Source organism: Mytilus edulis, chromosome 5, assembly GCF_963676685.1.
Source record: "Mytilus edulis chromosome 5, xbMytEdul2.2, whole genome shotgun sequence".
Lineage (NCBI taxonomy): Eukaryota > Metazoa > Mollusca > Bivalvia > Mytilida > Mytilidae > Mytilus > Mytilus edulis.
Window position 1 is genome coordinate 91409736 of NC_092348.1, and position 21281 is coordinate 91431016.

Sequence of the window (21281 nt, forward strand, 5' to 3'; positions counted from 1 at the left end):
GCATTAACATTAGAAAGATCATATCATAAGGAGCATTTGTACTAAATTTGTTTAGACTTCAGATTCATCAAAAACTACCTTGACCAAAAACTTTTACCTAAAGCGGGACGAACGGACGAACGAACGGATGCACAGACCAGAAAACATAATGTCCATAAATGGGGCATAAAGATTCTTACCAAAAACAACTCCACCATGAGTGGTTAAGATTGGAAAGACAATATTAACATCGCATCATCAAGCCAAATCTGACCTTTGTTAAAACTGTTATTTGAGATTGGTAAATGGGCGAATGGCGTATGCTCGATGTCCAGTGAAAAATGGTTCATGCATAATCAGGACAAACACAAAGGAAATTATATAATCAATTCGACCAGGATGAAGTGATTGGAATTGTCAATGTCACAGAATTGAGACAGATTGTGTGCCTTATCATATGGCTATTCAAAGTGTGGTTGCTAGGGTTCTTTAACTGACAAAGAGCACGGCGATCTCAAAACATAGGTTATCAATTAAACATTCCCATTGCTTATGATAATCACTCTTAGGATCATTTGGGATGAGATGTATGCTGTTTATGTATCTAAAGATGGAGTAAATACGTTCAGAATACATTAAATAAAGATAACAATAAAGCTAACAATATTTTATTTTAAAAATGAAATATTATAATAGAACAAATGATCACAGAAATTTCTAACATAGGCAATAAACAAGAAATATGTACAAATGTAAACAATGAAAGCCAGAATATATATAATATATAATGTGATTACTATATGTTTCTCCAACATTCTTCAAAATATAATACGTATGGCATATGTTAGTTTTGGCTAAATACAATATTCAATAAAATTATCTTTCGCCTCGAATCCCCCATCGATCGAAAATATCCATTGAAATACGAAAGCGCATAAGAAAACACCATATATCTATATTGAAAAAATTTGTTATGATAATAATAATTTTACTTTTAACACTATATATACATTATCATGGTAGGTCTTCAGAATAAATAATTTATAAATAACTCACTCCTATGGTCATTGTAGTCGTAGTAATATGAAATGGCACTACTTTTAATGCATATTTTATAAATCAATTAAAAAAAATGATATTTTTCCTGAAGCGGTTCCCAGCATACTTAGCATACTTGAATTCCATTTCACCATGAAATGAACAGCGTAATATGCAAGTAACACATTATATTATTAGATAATCAATTGCAAAAATTAGTACAAGAACTTGGTCCTCACACATACATGTACCTAAACCTTCCATACATCACCCACATTCTATCTATGGGTGTAAAACGAAAATATTACCCATATGAGATACATTCTGCGATTCAAACATTCAAACTTGAAATTTTCTTGTAGTGAAAATAATCCGCTTGCTCGCTCACAGAATCATTCCTTTTTAACGTAGAGCATAAAAAACACGGACAACGCTGTTCAATAAAGCAAAAATACTTTGCTTATGACCGCATTTATCACATATCATTCAAAACGAAAATCATGTATATATGGTATTGACTGTTACAAATTAATGTTACATAATTTCCTGACTTTAAATTTTACAATCTTGTTGAATATTCTTCTTTGTCTTCTTCTTCTTCCTCATCAATGTCGTCTCTGGATGCCTCAGCTAACAATCGAGCTGGAGTTACAATGACGGGTACAGAGAAAGCTCTATCCCGCACAGGTGGCGGTTGAGCAAGGAAGTCAAAAGATTGTGAACCCGGGGGAGATGTTTCGCGTGCCATGATATCGTATGATCCTTCAACACTCCCTGCATCTGAATCAGAAACGGAAGGCGTGTCGTCGTCTCTCGCTGCAGCCGCTTTCTTTTCCTTAAGTAGTTTTGAAGTTAAGAATTGTGACAGACCAAGTTCCGACTCACGACGATCTATGTCATCTTTACGAGAGGAAGTACCCCCAGGAGTGTCTGTACGACGTCGTGATTGTAAGCTGAGAATACTTGGTGGTCTAGACAAGGGTCGGTCACTGATTCGCAGTTGCGGACCAAGAAACGTATCATTTTCCGGATCCCCATTCCCTTCACCTCGATCATTATCATCTGGCGATAAGCCGAACATAAATTGTCTGTGCTTTTCCTGCCAACGTTTTTGTTTCATTTTCTCTATTTTTCGCTTTTTCTCTGTTTCCTAAAATATGAAAGTACATATTTCAAAGCTTGTATTTGAAAGTTTTTAAAGTCTTAAATTGTTTTATTTGAATTCCAAATAAAAGTGAGTCATAACAGAAATAAAATACTCAGACACTTTAGTCTAAAAGGAACATGCTTAAGCTTTGTTTAATAGTTGTAAATGGTTTTGAACATACTTTCGGTACATGCTAGATCCTAGTTAAGAATGGTACTTCTCGTCTTTGTTTTCATATTTACTTACTAGCAGTTTTTTGTTGTGTTTCTTGTCAATACATATCAAACTGACTTTTTTTAAAAACTTTTTTGAGTATCAGCAGCCTGTAAATTTGTGTTTGTTTGTGGTTGTCATCCGCTATATTTGATTTTTCGTTTATCTTGTTTGTCATAGACAAGGCCTTAAATTTGACTGTCTCGTTTGAATCGTTTAATATTTTGTCATGTCTTTTATAGCTGACTTTACGGAATAAGGTTTGTTCATTGTGAAAGGCCGTATGGTGACATATACACGTTCTTGGTCGATTAACTGTATAATTGTCAATTATACCAAATCTTATTTCAATATTATAAAGCTATCTCGTTTTTGTTCCATAAAATATTGTACTTCAGACAATAATTAATGAGATATATTACTGAGAAGTATTGTCAAAAAATATTAAAGTGAACAAGAACGATAACTCTACCTCTTCTTTTTGTTTCATTGCAATTGATGTGACACGTGACAGAAGGTCATCTATTTTAGATTCAGTCGAATCAATATCTATTGATGATAGACATAGTGCTCTGTTCATCGGGAAGAATTCGTAATTTTCAGTTCCAACCTGAAAAATAATCATAGAGAGATGCGTAACTAAATACAGAGTACGTAGTGTTAGCTGGTAAGTTCAATTTTGTTTAGTACCTATACTTATATACCATATTCGATATTTCTATTCGGACGCATGATAATTATAAATTGTTCATTTAATATTAATAGCACTTGGTCAATATCGCTGCCGGTGGACTTTCTGTTCCCGAGTGTATTATTGGCTCAGTAGTGAGTATATTGTCCATCTACAATTTTATCAATTATTAGGAAACTACGGTTTCATCTCCATCAGGTAAAATTGACTTCGAGCACAGAGTTCTTGTTCCTGGATGTCGCATACTTAACTGCAAAACAGCACGTTCCAATTTAAAAAAAAACCCAACATTTGTTTAACACGACTAGTGATTGAAATCACAACACCCCTACACCGACACGACCACTTTAAATATGTTAAATATTAGTGTCTCATTGAAGGTGACAATAACAAAATATATATCGCAGATATAGCTACATGGACGTATTAACATAATACAGAGGGCAATATCTATGCAATGCATAATATAAAAACTACTTACCGATTTTGATACATAGAGTTCTAATGCTGTGTAATCAGAAGTTTTTACACTATCTAGATGAATGATGAAGAAGACGTATGACCACATATTGTGTTCGTTACGTACATGGTGCTCAAAACCCTGAAACGAACGAAGTATATATCTCCATTTACAAAAATGATACAATTCTTTCACAGAAAACAATTTGTTCAAGTTAACGGAGAAAAATATGAATAGGAAGTACATTTGCCAATTTGGTTTTCGAAAGTTGTTATCGAAGTATAACATAGTTATTCCTCTGTGATATATGATATCGTTGCTTTTTTACTTCATGGCCTTGTTGCAAAATTTGAACTGTAAATTTGAAGGAATGAATAGCTCACGCCGGATTGATCTGTTCTGGTGGTTGTTCTTTTTTATGCCCCACCTACGATAGTACAAGGGCATTATGTTTTCTGGTCTGTGAGTCCGTTTGTTTGCCGTCCGTTCCTGCGTTCGTTTGTTCGTCCGTCCGTCTGTTCTACTTCAGGTTAAAGTTTTTGGTCACGGTAGTTTTTGATGAAGTTGAAGTCCAAACAACTTGAAACTTGAAATACACATATTCCCTATGATACGACCTTTCTAATTTTAATGCCAAATTAGAATTTTTACCCTATTTTCACGGTCCACTGAACATAGAAAATGATATTGCGGATGGGGCATCCGTGTACTAGGGACACAGTCTTGTTTTCTTTTTAAAATAACTTCCGTTTTGGGATGTCAATGAATGTTCAATAAGGATCAGTAATGATTTGTGAGTTAAAATTCTTTTTCGCGTCATTTACTTTAAGCAAAGTATCTTCTGTATCGTTTTGTTTGTCATGCATTTGATTGAAATCTACACATGGTAAAATTATCGATCGATTCATTTACATATATATCTGCATAACTTATGATATTAATTTTTCGCATTACCTGAATGGTTCTATAACAGAACAGTAGAAAAACTTACCTTGCCGTTGTGTTCAAAATCGTAACTGTTTCTACTACATATAAAACAAGTGTCTTTCATATCTGATTCTGCTCGCCACTGCAAATAATAGATTCATTGATATAAAAATTTCCATTGCAAAGATGAACAAAAACAGACACTGTTTTAAGAACCTCGTTAGTGCCTATGCCAAGTCAGAAATATGACAGTTGTTATCCATTCGTTTGATGTGCTTGAGTTTTTGATTTTGTCATTTGATTAAGGACTGTCCATTTTGTATTTTATCAGAGATCTGTATTTTTGTGAGTTTACGTGTTACTAATCTACTCATTAAATACATTTGAACCATCTTGCAGGAGTTGCGAGTATTCTTCATTGTTCTTAGACATGTACTTTCTTGTCATGTATGCTTCGGTCGTTCCCGTGTCTTTTTATTGACTGACTTTTTAGAAAATGAAAACAGCAGTTATATTCAAACTGTTTGTCATATGTTGAAATGTTGCACATAGGGTCGATAGAAGGCTTGTTAATTATGAAAATGGGAGTTTAGTTATTATAGAAACGTTTTTCTATGCCTACCATTTTTGCACATATTGTTTGTAAAGATAGTGTTTTAAAGACATTCATCAAATATCTCCTGCAATCATTATTAATTGTTGTGTTCTTAAAATGAAAAAAAAAAATCACCAGAAATACAATACCTTGAGGTCTCTGAGCTCAGAGAAAGTGTCAACTATTATACCAAAGATGATGTTCAGACCAATGGTGGTGATGAAGATGAAGAACGATACATGGTACAGGACTAATGGCCAGAAAGAATCAAAGGTCTCATATCCATTATTGTTGGTCTGTTTCACAGACTGAAATTAATTTATTATAATCAAATTCTAGTTAAATGAGACACATAACATACATAACTCCTCATATATTATAAACGAATTATATAGTTAAAAGAGATATACATAACTTTTCATGTCTTTTCAAATTTATAACAAAAGCAAGTGTATTAATGTCTAGCAATTTAATTAAACTTATCAACATTAAATTCATGGATTAAATATTTGTTTTCTAACGTCCACTGACAATATTTTATATATATATGTCAAGTGCGAATTTTTATTTTACAATATACAATTTTAAGTTTGCCAAGTAGAACCATCGGAAAAGTGTGGGTATAAATATTATAACGGGATAAGGAAGAATGTAGGAGATGGACAAACGTTTTGTTTTGAAAAAAGCCACATACACACAACTCAAAAAAGATATTGTAATAATTCTTAAACGTGCAGTGTGTGTGATATCCCTCGTACACGACGCTTCTGATTTATCGTCCTTAGTTTAAACAGACATGGCTGTATATTCGTGTACCCTTCGTCATGGGGAAAAAGTCGGTTGTAATGTCCAGGTGAACATTTATCCAGACGCCTGTCATAAACTTGTATGTCACATTGGATAACTTAAAAGCATAATTAATCACAGATATCAGCATACTTATCATGATTGGAAATAGAAAAATTGAAGTATTATGAACCTAAAATCATTGATAACAAAAGCAAATGATATTATGTAGTTACCTCAAACATATCTCCGATTAGTCCATACCGCATGACAGTAATAGTACACTGCCAAAGTGTGGAACAGTATAAATATTCACCAGGATTGAAGAACATACGAAGTAACGAAAACCCAACAAGGGCATATATGTATATCACAATAAGTCCTAAAATGGCAACCCATAATAGGGAAATACCTGATAAAATACAAGGTATAAATTAGTCAAAGTGGATAAGGTGTATTTCAAGTGTTTTAACATGCATTAATATGACATTTTTGATTACATAAGGTTACAAATTACAATTATAAAAGTTCACGTATAGAATGTTTCAAATAAATACAGGTTTGTAAATTAGAAAAAAGTATTACGTTGTCATATCACATCAAATTCTTCATCTTGACGCATCCAAGGAGCAGTTTTGCAAGTCATTCCATTAATCAGAAATTGAACATGGCTAATGAAAAGAATTTTCAAATACATCGAAACTAGTGTAGAGAACACAGAACTCTTGTTTTCAATTTTGCTACTCACCATTTAATGTTACAGCTTTTATTACACCACTCAAAAGCTGATTATTGTTGACAATGTTTAACAGATGAAATGCAAAGAAATAACCATGGAAATATGTTCCTAAGACGGACATACCTAAGAACACCTGTAACATGAATAATAAATTATAAAGTGTCAATGAGTATGATGTTAGACTACACTACTGTGATACACGTGAGAGGTTTAGCTAGCTATGAAACCAGGTTTAATCCACCATTTTCTACATCAGAACATGCCTGTAATAGGTCAGGAATATGACAGTTGTTTTCCATATGTTTGATATGTTTGAGCTTTTGATATAACTGTTTGATTAGGGGCTATCCGTTTCGAATTTACCACGGAGTTCAGTATTTTTGTGGTTTTTCTTTTTTTTCAATGTAGAGTGATACCATATATGTGTGTACAGATGTGTGCGCAACATGCAACATTATTGACATTGAAACATAATGCCATTGTTAACGTTGCACACGTTCCCACATATTACTATCATGGTTTATCGATTTTTCTCTTAAAACAGTATCGTTTCTCATGATTTTATAATAGACTTTCAAGTTCATCTATACCACTGTCAAATATTCGATTTTCAGCGGCATAAGGTTATCCTCCAGGAAACAGAAGTGTGAGCGTAAATCACAATCTCTATCGCTCACAAGTATATAGTACATGCCAAAATGTACTCGGGACATTGTTGAGCACACACATGTATGTTGACTGAAAGTCTGGTCTTGGTGGTAAATGTTAGTGAATGATAAACTGATTTGTTATATGTGCTAACCTTTTTTTATATAAAGGTTTTCACAAAATGTATCGAGTAAGTTAATTATTACAGAAATCTAGTATTGATCAGGAATTGAAGGTCATTACTTACATAAAGTGGCATAGCAGTAACATAAAAATAAATGACAAAACTATTAGTTTCATTGCTAAGTTTATCTTTATATAAACATACCATATAATAAAATGTAAGAAAACTAAAGAACTTGGCATCTAATCGTGAACCTTCTTCTTGTTTTTTGTCTTTGATGTCATCTTTGTTTGCTTTTTTGCCGCATAATGCTCTATAATATAAATCAAAATCAACTACATTGTAAACCATCAAACATACTTGCATGTCTTCGGGAATTCTAAATATTTCTAAAATCTTTATTTTTTCCACAAGATTTAGCTCGATTACAATAAACAAAAATTACAGGTCAAAAATTACAGTGGTGTATCAAACGAACAAAGTTTCTATCGGTCCTAGGTTTGATGTTTGATATAACTGTGGCCTAAGTTTTCATTTTTGTTTGATCCATGTGTTCGTTTTTTAAAGTTCTAATCTTTGTTGATTTGGGGTTGGCGATGTTGTTTATTTTTCATTCCTGCAGGAGGTACAAAAAATAAACTAAGTTGGGAAAATGTTTGAGAAGCTCCCCTCATATAATCGATGTTGTGAGTGGTATTGATTTAAATGGACAATAAACACCTGTAAAAAAATGTTGATTTAAACTCTGTAACTGAGTGGACCGTATCAAATGAAACTCGTGTGTTTGTTTATTTTGCTGTCTTCTACAGACTGGAAAAAAATGCACATCAAAATCAAGTCAAGTAATTAATTTTCTCAAACATAGACTTCATGTAACTTTTATATACCTAGGTCCTGTCATGCCTTAAAACTTTCCTATATGAATACACTCATCATAGGTACCAGGACTTAATTTTGTGAATCAGTTTGGCTGTACTCATAGAACATTTTTGGGTGTAAAAACGGCCATATATTTCAATTCCTTCAAATGAACATCAAAAGATATTTTCAATGTTGGGTCCCTCTTACAACAGTAAGGTATTGATACAACTATTTCTGAATCTGTTTGTTGCAACATAGGTAACCAATAATCTTTAAGAAAAGTTTGTAGACGAAAAAAATCCCTATAAATAAATAGTAAAAAGCAGCTAACCGATAAAATTTCATAATTTGGTGTTATATTCAGTCAAATAATAATGAACAATCTCAACGAGTTTGTTATGCTAATTACTAGCATAAATATATAGAGAAACATTATTTTTGAAATACAGGTATTTATAGAAGTAACTATACCTGAATGATGCCTTTATTTCCTCTCCACTTGGAAATCTTGGGTGATTGGACAGGAAATAACTTACTAACACCATGAGAGAAAACAGATTATGGACACCTCCTAGTACGTACATTGTCAAAGAGAAGTTTTGTTCACTCATATGCTCGATTTTAGGCTTTGGGCTGTTACAAATTGAAACAAAAAATGAAAATAGCTTTAGGCGATTTGATATACTCAACTTGTTTTATTTTTCTTTGCATTTTCAATGTAAACTTTTCAAGTTTTCATTTCTATTTAAATAATTATCTTACATTTTTAACAAGGTTATTCATATAATAAATATATTTGTTATTATGTGTAGTAAGAAAGTACATACACCGAAGAAGTATTTTACGAAACTTGTTAAAATCTTTTGGTTACAACAATATAACATATATCTCGAAAATTGGACATTTGTGTAAATAAAAAAAAAGTTTATTGTTTCTACTTCCGTTTACCAGGTTAAGAATTGAAATAAAACCTACTCTGCTATTAAATTCCATGGTATAGTTGATACATTGGTACCATTGATAAGTGCAGCAGTTTTTGTGACATCTTCCAATGAGGCTTGTGCATTCCATGTTATTAACATTAGTAAGTTGATCGCAAAACTAAGGAATATAGCTCCATAGTTCCACAGCAACCTAACAAATACAATATATAGATGACATTGTAAATAAGGAATATAGCTCCATAGTTACAGCAACCTGACAAATATAATATATAGATGACATTGTAAATAATACTATATATATAAGACTAAATCAAAAACAAATAGCAATAAATCCAAAAAAAATAGCAATAAATCAAAAACAAATAGCAATGTTTGCTATTTTAAGCTTGTAATTTATAATTTTTATAAAAAAATTTAAACCACTAAATCGATTATTTTAACATTCACGATACACATTTCTACAGCATCGAATGCTCTTTTCGACAATAAATGTATTTTTAGTTATTCTCGAGGCAAAATAGTTCAAAATCAAAAGCTTATTAAAGAATTGAAAATCTGAGGTAAAATGCAAAACAAATATTTCCATGAGCGTGATTTTACTCAGAATTGCGTTGATATTACCAAGAGAAGTTTCTGGTAAAACATCTTCAAGATGTAAAGTACGTGAAATATAAAAAGTAAAGTCACAAAAATACTGAACTCCGAGGAAAAATCAAAACGGAAAGTTTCTAATCAAATTGCAAAATCCTAAATAAAGAGTATAATGATTCATATCACAGTGGTGTCATGTTTGTATATGAAAGTCGGGTTTCTATTGTTTAAGGTGACAAATCTTCAATTCATCCATGTTTGGCATTATACTAACCATCCTTTTGTAAACATCATAGCAATAGGATTATGTAGAATTTTCCTTTGATAACTTATATCCTGCATAATATCTTTTGTCCACCTTATGATATCACGGATCTTGTTGCTTGGTGAAGATCGATCAACCGTCCATTTAATCTTTTCCTTTACTTGGTCACGCAAATAATTCTAAAACATAGTCCGAGGAAATAAACCAGTGACTGGAAGTTATTAAGCATAAGTATAATCTAAATAACAATAACTGTAGTTTTGATGGATTTATTGAAAATTGAAATTGAAAATTGAAAAGTTCATTAACAGTTACGATATGCGTCTTTACAAATAATGTTATAATAGTCATCATTTCTTACTTTGTTTTTCACCTTAAAGTTGACTTTTTGAAGGACATCGTCTTTAACTATTTTTATAGACGAAGACTTCTTTGAATATGTTTGCAATATATTCGCATATATGTTTATCAAAATAGTTGTGTCAGTTACAATTATGATTATGTCGAAAATACATGTAGCAGTTAACTTCAAATCATTGCTTATGAAACGATTGACTACTGAAGTATATAAAACCCTTCATTTGAATAAAGGTATTGCAAGTGAGTAATACAATTGATGAGTTCATTAACAGTTACGATATGCGTCTTTACAAATAATGTTATAATAGTCATCATTTCTTACTTTGTTTTTCACCCTGAAGTTGACTTTTTGCAGGACATCGTCTTTAACTATTTCTATAGACGAAGAATTCTTTTTGTAGAAATCAAAAGCCTTCTGTTGTTCCGGTGTAATTTTTAAATCTGGAACAAAGGAAATACCAAATTAAAAAAATGTACTTCAATGAAATAAATGTTTGTCAGTTGTCATACCAAAAATAATTCTATGGGTTTTTAACCACCGAATTCTACTACACACTGGAATTTATTTGTCATGAACGCAGATAGAAGAGCGTGTTAAGTCAACTTTGCAGGATACTTGAGATCAGCACTGATTTTCGTATGGTTCGTGTCTATGAATGGTAGGTTTTCTGTAAAGTAAGTTGTGGAATTGTGTTTGCCATTATTTTTTCTTTTCATTTGGTAACATCATTACCTGTCCTCCTTCCACTTATCAGACTTGACTGTCCTTTACTATCTAATTTTTTTGTCTCAACGGACGTTGTAATAGCATCAAAATTCATTTAACAAAATATGATATGAATTAATACCTGTACCAAGTCAGAAATATTACAGTTGTAATCCATTCTTTTGAGTGCAGTATTTTTGACATTTTGGCTTTTTTTTTTGCCTTTTTATGAAATAAAACGCATATAAAACGAGATAATTGAAATACATACGTGATGAGAGATGAGGATCAATATCATTCATTCTGGCTAAAATAAGATAATAGGAAAATCCAACATCCATTAAAGTGTCCTTCACAGTATTTTTGCCTTTCTGCAATACAAAATACTACCATTTATATAAGAAATAATAGGTTTGTTTGAGGCTATAGATTTAACCTGTTCCAATTGCAAACTGTAGATTATTTATGTATATTATGCGAGATTTCAATAATTTGTCACTATTCCCGTTTTGGTCCATTAAAAATATGTGTTACTAAAGAGGGGAACCTTTTAATTGCCATAATCAGAGTCGGTTTATCTTGTTGTCAGTCTGGAGTTTGAAGAAACACTTTTAATTCATTTATCTTTCAAATGAATAATCTGTTCGAAGTTGATGACATGAAAAGTTCACAAACAGGAAATACAGTGAAACACCATATTGACCTTTAGATAAGAATTACCAAATAAACCGAACATTTCATTCTTTTTTTGTGTAATATCAAAGTTAATTATTTACCATAACACCTTGAAGCAGACTTCCTCCTAAAGCAGCAATTGATTTTGCTGGTTGCAGAAAACTTCCATCAGTAGTTTTACTGATGTCTTCTAATTTCGGTTTGTCAGTCTGGTGTAGTGTGTAGCAGGATGTCATACATCTGTATACTGCTGCTTTATCTATAGTATCCTTGACTTCCTGAAAAATAGTAATATGACGCCGTTTGATATTTGCAACATTAAAGTTTTTCTTCACAAGCCATAGATAGCCTTAGTCCTATACAGAACAACATTTTGGAATGTTCTGTTTGATTACTTATCATCAACTCTTTTAATTTCATTTGGCATTTCCATCGTTTTGGTTAGAGTGTCAAACATGAGTCTTTGTAGGATGGCTTTAAAAACTATCTTTGATAAGGTTTTGCTATGCTGTTTAAATGTTTTGGTAGAAAATTTTTATAATTGTAAGGTCAATTCATACTCGAAAACCATGGCAATGTAAGATCAGCCCAAACAAGAACTATCTTTAAAAAAGATATCCGACGTATTTAAATTTGAGTATATGTTTAAAACTATCATTTCGATAACCTTCAGAAGCACAGAGATACCATTTAAATAACGTTTTCTCTGTTTGTGTTCAGTATTCTCGGTCCTCGTATCTTTCTGTTTACATTCACCAAAACCTGCGTAAATGCGTTCTAAAAGTCAAGTACGTTCGTACAACAGAGTTTACAATACAAATTATATAATTGTCCCGAATAAACAGCTGTCACGGATGCAAAGAGCTATTGGAGAAACAGTTATTTTAATAAAAAATATAAATCTTTGTAAGATCTAGTTCAAATATTTATAGTTTTTCACTTGCTTTCCATCACGATATAATTAACGAGACGTTTTTTCAAACACAACCAAATCACCCACCATGACAGCAATTTGTCCAATCACAGAAAGGATTTTCGAGCATGAGTATTTTGTTGCCATAGTTAAGCGTCCTTAAGTTCAAAGGGCACAAACCGAAACTATACCGACTACGTCGGAAAAAAGAGACAAATTTGTATAAACAACTAAAGAGAAGAAATAATATACAGGACTGTTTTAAAGGAATAAAATATAAATCATAAACACAAGTTTCTTGTCTTTTTAGATTTGTACTTACTTTAGCAACTTGGGAGTTTCCAGGACCGTTCTCTTCAATGAGCGATATTATCAGTGAAGAAATTGATTCTCGTAACTCAAGAATCTGGAAAGAAAATAGAAAAAATGGTTCATATTAGTCTGGTGCACATTTCGTTCAATTGAAGATACATTTTAAATACGTTTAGTATTCATAACTTCCATTTGTAGCAATAATTCAAACATAAACCATTTTTTGCTTTTATTCAAGGAACCATGAAATCTACTGCATTTTTGACTTTTTGTTCTTAATTCTAACATATTTGTGTAAAACATATTTGCAATATATTCAGGATTCAATAGATATGAAAAACAACATATTTTACCAAAACATCTTTACTCTGTAATAAACTACTAACTTTTCATAAGTCATAGAACAAAATAAATACCTTTTCAGGTGGACAATCAGCAATATCGCCAGCCCGGAGAATAAAGTTTATATAATCAACAACTTTTCTATCATACACAACAACACGATTTTCCTGGTTTCCCTAAAAGGACAAACAGAAATAAAACAATCATTGATTTTATATTGAATCGTTAAACAAAATATTCTTTGTCTATATATGACGATTTAACGTAATTAAAACGATCGTTTGCAATTTATAATTTGCTTATTTAAAAAAATTGAAACAAAAACCAATTTATCTATTGAATACACTTCATGAGAGGTGTAGTTAGCTATGAAACCAGGTTAAATCCACCATTTTCTACGTGAGAAAATGCCTTTATCAAGTCAGGGAAATGACAGTCATTATCCAATCGTTTGATGTGTTTGAGTTTTTGATTTAACCATTTGATTAGGGACTTTCCGTTTTGAATTTTCTTTTTTTGATTTCACTTATTTCAAAGTGATCTGTTCTAGCATAACCGCCTGATCATTACTATCAATTTTGTACTAAATTGTAAAGCTTAAGACATGTGGTTTAGGTGAGGACATATTTGTGTCATTGTGTTTTTCATTGGATATAATGATTGAAATACACAATAGTGAATTATTCCAATCATAAAGGGTAATATAGCACAAGAAAATAATTTTGAAATTGTTGATGCGACCTGTCTTGTTCCGTTTTGAGTTCACTCAATTATCTATTACGTTTGTTTCCTGTGAAATCGTAAATGTAATCTTGAACTGCGACAAAATAATGTATTTGTAAAGCCTCCACCCCAGAATTGACCAAACTCTGATAATTCTGTTCATGTCATATTTTAAAAGCAATATCAGGTTGAAAAGTTTGATCCTTTAATTTTCCAATGCTAGAAGGAATAGAAAAGAGTGCTTCTTCGTTTTAATATTAAACAAAACTGACCTAATAACGTTTTGTTATTTGTGTTTGTTATTTGTTTGTTATCTTTTTTGTTGTCGAACGACAGTTAGACTTAGAAATGCCAAAAAATATTGGTATTATGCATTTTCTTGATTGATTATGTAATACTTACAGCACAAAACTCATTCAGCGTAGAAAATATCTGTATGATTAATGCTATGGTCTTACTATTTACTGTGGAGTATACAACATTCAAAAACTGAGCAGTTTCCCCGACAATATTGAATGATTTAACGTTGTCTGGTTGTTCCCTCATATATGTCTGAAAATGAAGTTTATCATTTTATTTTATTCAATTTCTGATCTTCAACTTCTTATCGTGTATAACTTACATCGATAAAAGCACAGAGTTACAAAGAAATTTGAATATCGTAGAGGTATTTAACCGCGTTGTCGTAAAAGTGACTTAAGCCTATACCAAGTCAGGAATATGACAGTTGTTATCCATTCGTTTGATATGTTTGAGCTTTAGATTTTGCCATTTGATTAAGGACTTTCCGTTTTGAGGTTAGATTTTTTTTGTGATTTTACCTTTACGGATTGATGACTATTTTGAAGGAGATTTGTTAATCCTGCGATATCTTTAATATAATTATTTGAAGTAACAAAACAGTTGTGACAGGTGTTTTTGATTGAGAAATATGGACAATGTAGAGGTATTTTTATCCAATTGGTCCTCATATGACCATTATCTTTTTAACAATTTGGAAATAGATAAAATTCCATAAATATTATGTCGTCTTGATGTTTTAAATTTTGTATAAGGAAAACCTTTCACATACTTGTCACTAATGGATAGCTTGAACTAAAGTTCAAATGTGCATGACAATCTGGCACAATGAGCACTTATTGCACCACATTTCTTATTAGAATACTTATTGTGTATTTTGGTATGAAATAAATATGATAATTTAGGTATTATTTCTTTAAAACTTCACTTCCTAGAATGCTGGCTTATACTTGTCCAAATTATTGTCCGGTCAAGTATTAGCTTTGTCCTCCCAGAGAATTGTCTGTTAGGACGTTGTTGTAGACACTTGTCCCCTAGTGTGACAAGGTTCCAGGGCAGAACTAGTCTTCTTAGTTGATGGAAAGTACATAGAACCTGTGTTAATTTGGTTATTTTGTGGCTGCGCTATCAATAAGTAAAAAGGTATCCGGAAAACGTTACTTTTACTTCAATGTTAGATCTTTCCGTTCACAGTCCAAAATAATAAACGAATTTCTGTATAAAATTAATGAACGGGAATTTCTCTGCTAAAAATGTGAATTATAATTTATACAATTAGAAGTACATCTTATGAAACTAACCTGTAGATCTGTGTTTTGTCCATCACAGACTCTTGCTAGAAGCTTAAGCACCAACTCTATGTATCCGTCATCTTTATACTCCAACATATCACCTACCCCATCATCCATGGAATTTATCAGTTCCACTGCAGCCTTTTCATCCTAATAAAATAAACAATTGATTGTCAGTTATGACAGCTGCTATCAATTCGTTAAATGTGTTCGAGCTTTTAATTTTGCCATTAAATTAGGGACTTTCCTTTTTGAATTTTCTTCGGAGTTCAGTATTTTTGTGGTTTTACTTTTTGCCTCTATCTAATGTCTGTTCTGTTCCTTCCGGTGTAATAAAGAAATTTTGGATGTTGATTAATACTTATATATATTTATGATTTTGAACAAATTCTGTTATGATTCATTATCCTATAGTAGAATTGATAACATGTATTTTCTTTTTTTCTATAGATTACAGCATACAAAACAAAATGAATAGAACAGTATATCTGCATTGAAAAATGTTATATTTGATAAAATAAATCCCTCTATTATAAAAAATAAGGAGATGTGCCATAATTGTCAATGATATAACTATCAGTCATGGTTCAAATGAAGTAGCTGGAAGCAATTGTAGGCTATTATAGGGCCTTTAACGATAAGAAAAACCCATACCATAAAGTCCGCTTAAAGGCAATATAAAAGAAAAACAATTCAAATGAGTACAAACAAAACACAGATCCAGGAGTACTCGCAGTAACTGACAGCTAGTTAACAGCAAATAACATGAATAACAACTACATTACAAATCATGAATCCTAGACTAAAATATCAATCTGTGCATATCCACCGTACAACGGATTTAGTGTAATGACGTCATAAACAGTTATTTTATGCAATCAACACGTATTTGAACATATGTCACATACCAATTTCCATTTCTAAGTTGTTGTTTTGAAAGTGCATGTGATGTTTAAAAGAAAGATTCCACACATAAACTATAACTAACTGTACAGAAAGATTGTCAGCTTTTAATTAGACGTGTCTAATATATAATAACGTTGATAGTATCTTTTAACTTATCAATCGATTTGTTGCCTAACACATTGAACAGAACTCAGTCGATTTACGTGAACTGTATTTTTGTTTGTTTGCCATCTGTGACGTTTAATTACTAACTCACTCACGTAAAACCCACACCAGCTTTTTGTCATATGAAAGCACTGTTTGATGATTGCAAAGCTGATAGTTTATTGATAAATCTATCATGACATTTGCATAGCAAAGTTTTACAAAACTACAGTACTTCCCAAACGAAACATACTGATAACATTGTGGTATTGAATTTAATGAAATATTGAGCATTTGAATGTATGAGTAAATGCTGAAGATAATTGCATGATCTGTAAAACGAGTTTTAAAAAGGAAACCCATTTCAAGTGTTAAATGAAAACTAATAAATGTGAAGTAAAGCAATTTAAAAGCCATGATTAAAATTAGTAAAAGAAATGATGCGCAAAAATATGATTATTAAAATGCATGTATATCCTATAGTGATGCAAAAAAACTATTTACCAACAATTGATTATGTATGTCCTCCAGCGGCAGCCATGGTTCTGAATACTGAATGCATAATAATTTAAAGTGATGTCTATTTCATTATATGAAATTAACAAAGTACTATAAATTTAAAACGTACTTTACCTTGCAAAAGAACTCGAAACACTTTACATAGTTTTTGATTTGAAATACAACTAATTTTAAATTGCATCAAATTGGGGAATTTAGACGATTGTGTGAGACTGTAAATTGTTAATAGTCAAGGTCGTTAAACACCCCAAGTACCTAAGAAGTAGAGTTTGGCTACTATGGATACATATCCTACGCGCATTCTGCCACTATTTATGGTTGTATGAACTAGGCATAAATGTCACTTTTTGAATCTATGGAATTTAATATATATAACCAAGTCGATGTGAGATTAACGAATACCGATTTAGAGAGATTCTGCAATAAAGTGAATAGTAAAAAAAAACATAATAAGAGCAGTTACATTCATGCAGCTTAAACGTTTTTTGTCGTTTATTGTATGTAAAATGTAGTGAAACGAGTGACAAGTAAGCAACTGCAGATTTTTTCTTTCTGTTATGATTTTTGTAACATATTATGAAACGTATTACTTACATCTAATGATACATCGACCATTTCTACATCTTTAGAATATTCCACAGGTGTATCAGGTGATTTAAGTAATGCTTCGTTGCTGTTATCACGTGATATTCCATTGGAGTGAATAAGATTTGGTGGCTTCCTATTTTCTGGTGGTTTCTTTTTCTTTTTAGATTTCTTCCGCTTTTTCTGTGGTAATGGCTCCTTTGCTCTACTAAGCGCACTCTAAGATAAAAACAAATATGTCAAAGTAGGTTAAAAAGTATTGCATGGCAGGACATCATCTTTATTTAATTTGTTTCATAACCAGGAAGGTCTATCTTAATTTTCATTTGTATTGAAAAGCTTGTTCAAATCAGGTTTTTCCTATACCAGTGCAATCCTGGTTGACAGAATGTTATATAATATATTGACAGATTTCGATTTCAAAACAGAACGCGATAGACATGTCAAGAAGATATGAATGTCAAATTTCTCAAGAAAACTAATTATTAATATAATTTAGCAATAATTGTTGTTTATAAGGTGCATATGCGTTGCAATTGCATGAAATACCAAGCACAAACGGGATCTTCATCTCATCGTTTTCTCCATATCGAGAAAAAAAACACAAATGGTTACTGAAGATGTCAATAACTGTTTAATCAAATCCTAAATGACATATTTGTCAATTTGTCATTACGTCTATTCATCTGTCCATATATATAAAAGTGTTGGTTTAAAAAACCTTTTTTTTATTTTATCAGTATTATTTTTTTTCAATTCAAATGATGATTTAAATCTTTAAGAGGGTGTCCATGGAAAAACCAGGCAAAGGATGGCACATGACATATTTTGTTTTCAGAATTTTTTAATCTATTTCATATCACAAATTCATTCGTTCTCAAAGTTAAATTTTGTTTTTTTATTAACTGCAACAAATAAAGAGAAAAAAATACATAGAAAGCACTGAAAATTCATTGAAAAGGGGAGATATACAAAATTTTGTTGCATTGTTAGTGAACTTTAAAATCATTTTCTGAGCCATCCACTGTTGATACCAAAATATCTTTGACATATATATCCTTTGTATGATATAAACATCGCATTGGAACCAAAATTTCAGTGGGAAAAACATTATGTTGTGCCACCCATATCATATGATTTGCCAGATAGATACTTGCACAGCCTCTTAATAGCTTACCCATCCCTGCATTTTATCTCTTTTCAACCGTAGTTCGTATGTCTGTATCATCTACAATACCATAACACAGCTAAAGTGTATGTTTTAGACACACAGTGACTTAAAGGTATAGGATATAATAAAAAAAGTACAATTAAACTTCGTTTACCCTATGATAATTAATAACTTGTGGCTTTATTTACTATTTTGACATGAGTGCACTGGTGAGTCTTATGTAGACCTAACACGCGTCTGGCGTATTAAATTATAAGCCTGGTACCTTTAATAGCTATTACCATGTCGTAATGTTCTATTGTATTTTTAATTTGTGTATTTCTCTATCTTGAATGTTTTTCCATTTATTTGAATAGTAGTCATGTCATGTGATGTTGTCATTCATGTGATATATTTAACATTGCCATGAAAACCGGCGGTTTGACTAGCCACAAAACCAGGTTCCACCCACCATTTTTTTCTTCTTAAAATGTCCTGTACCTAGTCAGGAAATTGGCAATTGTTATCTTATAGTTCAATTCTGAGTGGTTTACATTGTCGTATTTTGTTACACTTTAGTATTTCTGTTGTTTCGTTGTTTTCTTCTTATATTTGATGTGTTTCCCTAAGTTTTAGTTTGCAACCCGGATTTGTGTTCTCTCAATCGTTTGATGAATTTCGAACTACTGTTTGCCTTTATTTAACATGCTATTGCGACTATTTGTATTCAAAAATATTCTAGATTTATCAAAACTTTTAAATGTTTTAAACTTAGTTCATCTCTAGAGGAAAGTTGTCTTATCATTGACAATTTTATCACATTTTATTTCTTAATATTTACCTTAGATAACCAAAATTCATTATTTTGTGAATATAGTACCTGTATATTATATATTAAAATAATTTATGATGCATGAACAAATCTTACCTGTAAAGCTCTTTTTCCTGCAGAGATACTTGACTGAAAGCTTGTAAGATTTGACATGATATCTTTCACTCTTGCTTGATGTTGGGCAAGTAATGACCTCCTAGAATATATAAATTTAATCTTGTTAATAGCTCGGTATATATGTTTATGAAAGTTAAAGAATTGCATCACATAGGAAATTAATGTTTGAAAGTGTCGTTGTTGTTCAAAGTGAATCATAGCCTTTAAAGTTATAATTGTTTACTTTGTAAAATTCGAGACAAATATCACACGAATATATTGACACAAGAGTTGTTTTTAACTTAAACTTGCACATATTTAACAATAGTAGTTTCTTTCAAAAAACAATTGGTGCAATATTTTAAACAACTGACTAAATGTGAAAAAAACCAAGAATGTGTATTTATTTATACTGCACCTGAAACAGTCATTAAAACCACCAACTATGTAAACATGTTCACTCCACAAACCACTAACTTATAAATATTATTTTTTTATAATGAATACTTAAACAAAATCATATTTGAAAAATAAAAAAAGTATAATTTTAGAGGAGCAGCATTCCAGATTTTTATTTTTCATTAGTAAATTCCTACATGATTGAAAAGTGTAACTTCTATCACATTAACAATATTTAAAGTTCAATTACCTCTTGTAGAACAAAATCAATTAAACACCTTGGAATATCTATGAGGCTTTTATAAACAAAATTGGGATACATAAAAGTGTAAAAATGGTTCTCTACACCATATCTATAATCTATGAAATGTATTTCTATTTGCTTGTTAGGGTGTCCTATTTAAATTTCTAAAGTCTATATAAAACAAATAAATAAATAAATATAATAGTCAATCCATGCACTATATACCCTTTCTTTTCCTGGTGTTTCCGTCTGGCAAGGAACCTAATGTTTCAAAACATTATTTAAAAGGTCACACATGTGTAAATCAATTTTATTCTGTATGTTACTTTCAACAGTGTTATAAAATGCATGGCATAATACTTCATCTTAAACATGGTTATTTTTATTAAGTGATGATATATAAATTATTTAGCAGTATTAAAAAAACCAGCATATAAGTAAAAATAAATTGAACACAAAAGGAAACTTCATAGTAAAATGATAATAAAAATTTATAAACATGCATATATATATATTTTTTGTACGGTTTAATACAATTGTAGTGTTAGAACTGACATATTACAGGAAACGAAATCTAAAAATAAATAAATTCAGAAGTATACAAAAATATCATGTTATATCAAATATTTTTAAAAGCACTTACTTTTCTTTAATCGAATTTGTTGATATTTGCATTCGATCTCGAACAGCCATAAAAAACACCTCTTCACGTGTTGAGAGAAAATATTCGAGTAGAGATTTCTACAAAAATATAAAACATTGTCATTGTGTGAAT

The 21281-nt window shown here is 31.2% G+C and overlaps 1 protein-coding gene across 13 annotated transcripts in view; it reads right to left on the reverse strand.

The window, feature by feature from the left end:
• Window positions 1–631: 631 nt before the first annotated feature.
• Window positions 632–21281, reverse strand: part of LOC139524812 (inositol 1,4,5-trisphosphate-gated calcium channel ITPR2-like) — a 122782-nt gene continuing 102132 nt past the window's right edge. For 6 of the 13 annotated variants that reach the window (XM_071319904.1, XM_071319901.1, XM_071319896.1 and 3 more), the window contains 24 exons: window positions 21150–21247; window positions 20732–20767; window positions 19864–19963; window positions 18963–19013; window positions 17795–18004; window positions 17186–17233; window positions 15641–15781; window positions 14442–14591; window positions 13391–13492; window positions 12985–13068; window positions 11851–12027; window positions 11346–11445; window positions 10691–10809; window positions 10018–10187; window positions 9184–9342; window positions 8680–8841; window positions 7552–7660; window positions 6585–6708; window positions 6073–6248; window positions 5200–5358; window positions 4520–4597; window positions 3550–3669; window positions 2850–2987; window positions 632–2167 (listed from right to left, as the gene is read on the reverse strand). In XM_071319904.1, the coding sequence (XP_071176005.1) occupies window positions 1577–2167; window positions 2850–2987; window positions 3550–3669; window positions 4520–4597; window positions 5200–5358; window positions 6073–6248; window positions 6585–6708; window positions 7552–7660; window positions 8680–8841; window positions 9184–9342; window positions 10018–10187; window positions 10691–10809; window positions 11346–11445; window positions 11851–12027; window positions 12985–13068; window positions 13391–13492; window positions 14442–14591; window positions 15641–15781; window positions 17186–17233; window positions 17795–18004; window positions 18963–19013; window positions 19864–19963; window positions 20732–20767; window positions 21150–21247 (3402 nt within the window). In that variant the 3' untranslated portion in view covers window positions 632–1576. The remainder of the gene's footprint in view (window positions 2168–2849; window positions 2988–3549; window positions 3670–4519; window positions 4598–5199; window positions 5359–6072; window positions 6249–6584; window positions 6709–7551; window positions 7661–8679; window positions 8842–9183; window positions 9343–10017; window positions 10188–10690; window positions 10810–11345; window positions 11446–11850; window positions 12028–12984; window positions 13069–13390; window positions 13493–14441; window positions 14592–15640; window positions 15782–17185; window positions 17234–17794; window positions 18005–18962; window positions 19014–19863; window positions 19964–20731; window positions 20768–21149; window positions 21248–21281) is intronic. The other 7 variants (XM_071319898.1, XM_071319895.1, XM_071319905.1 and 4 more) reach the window with 3 other exon arrangements.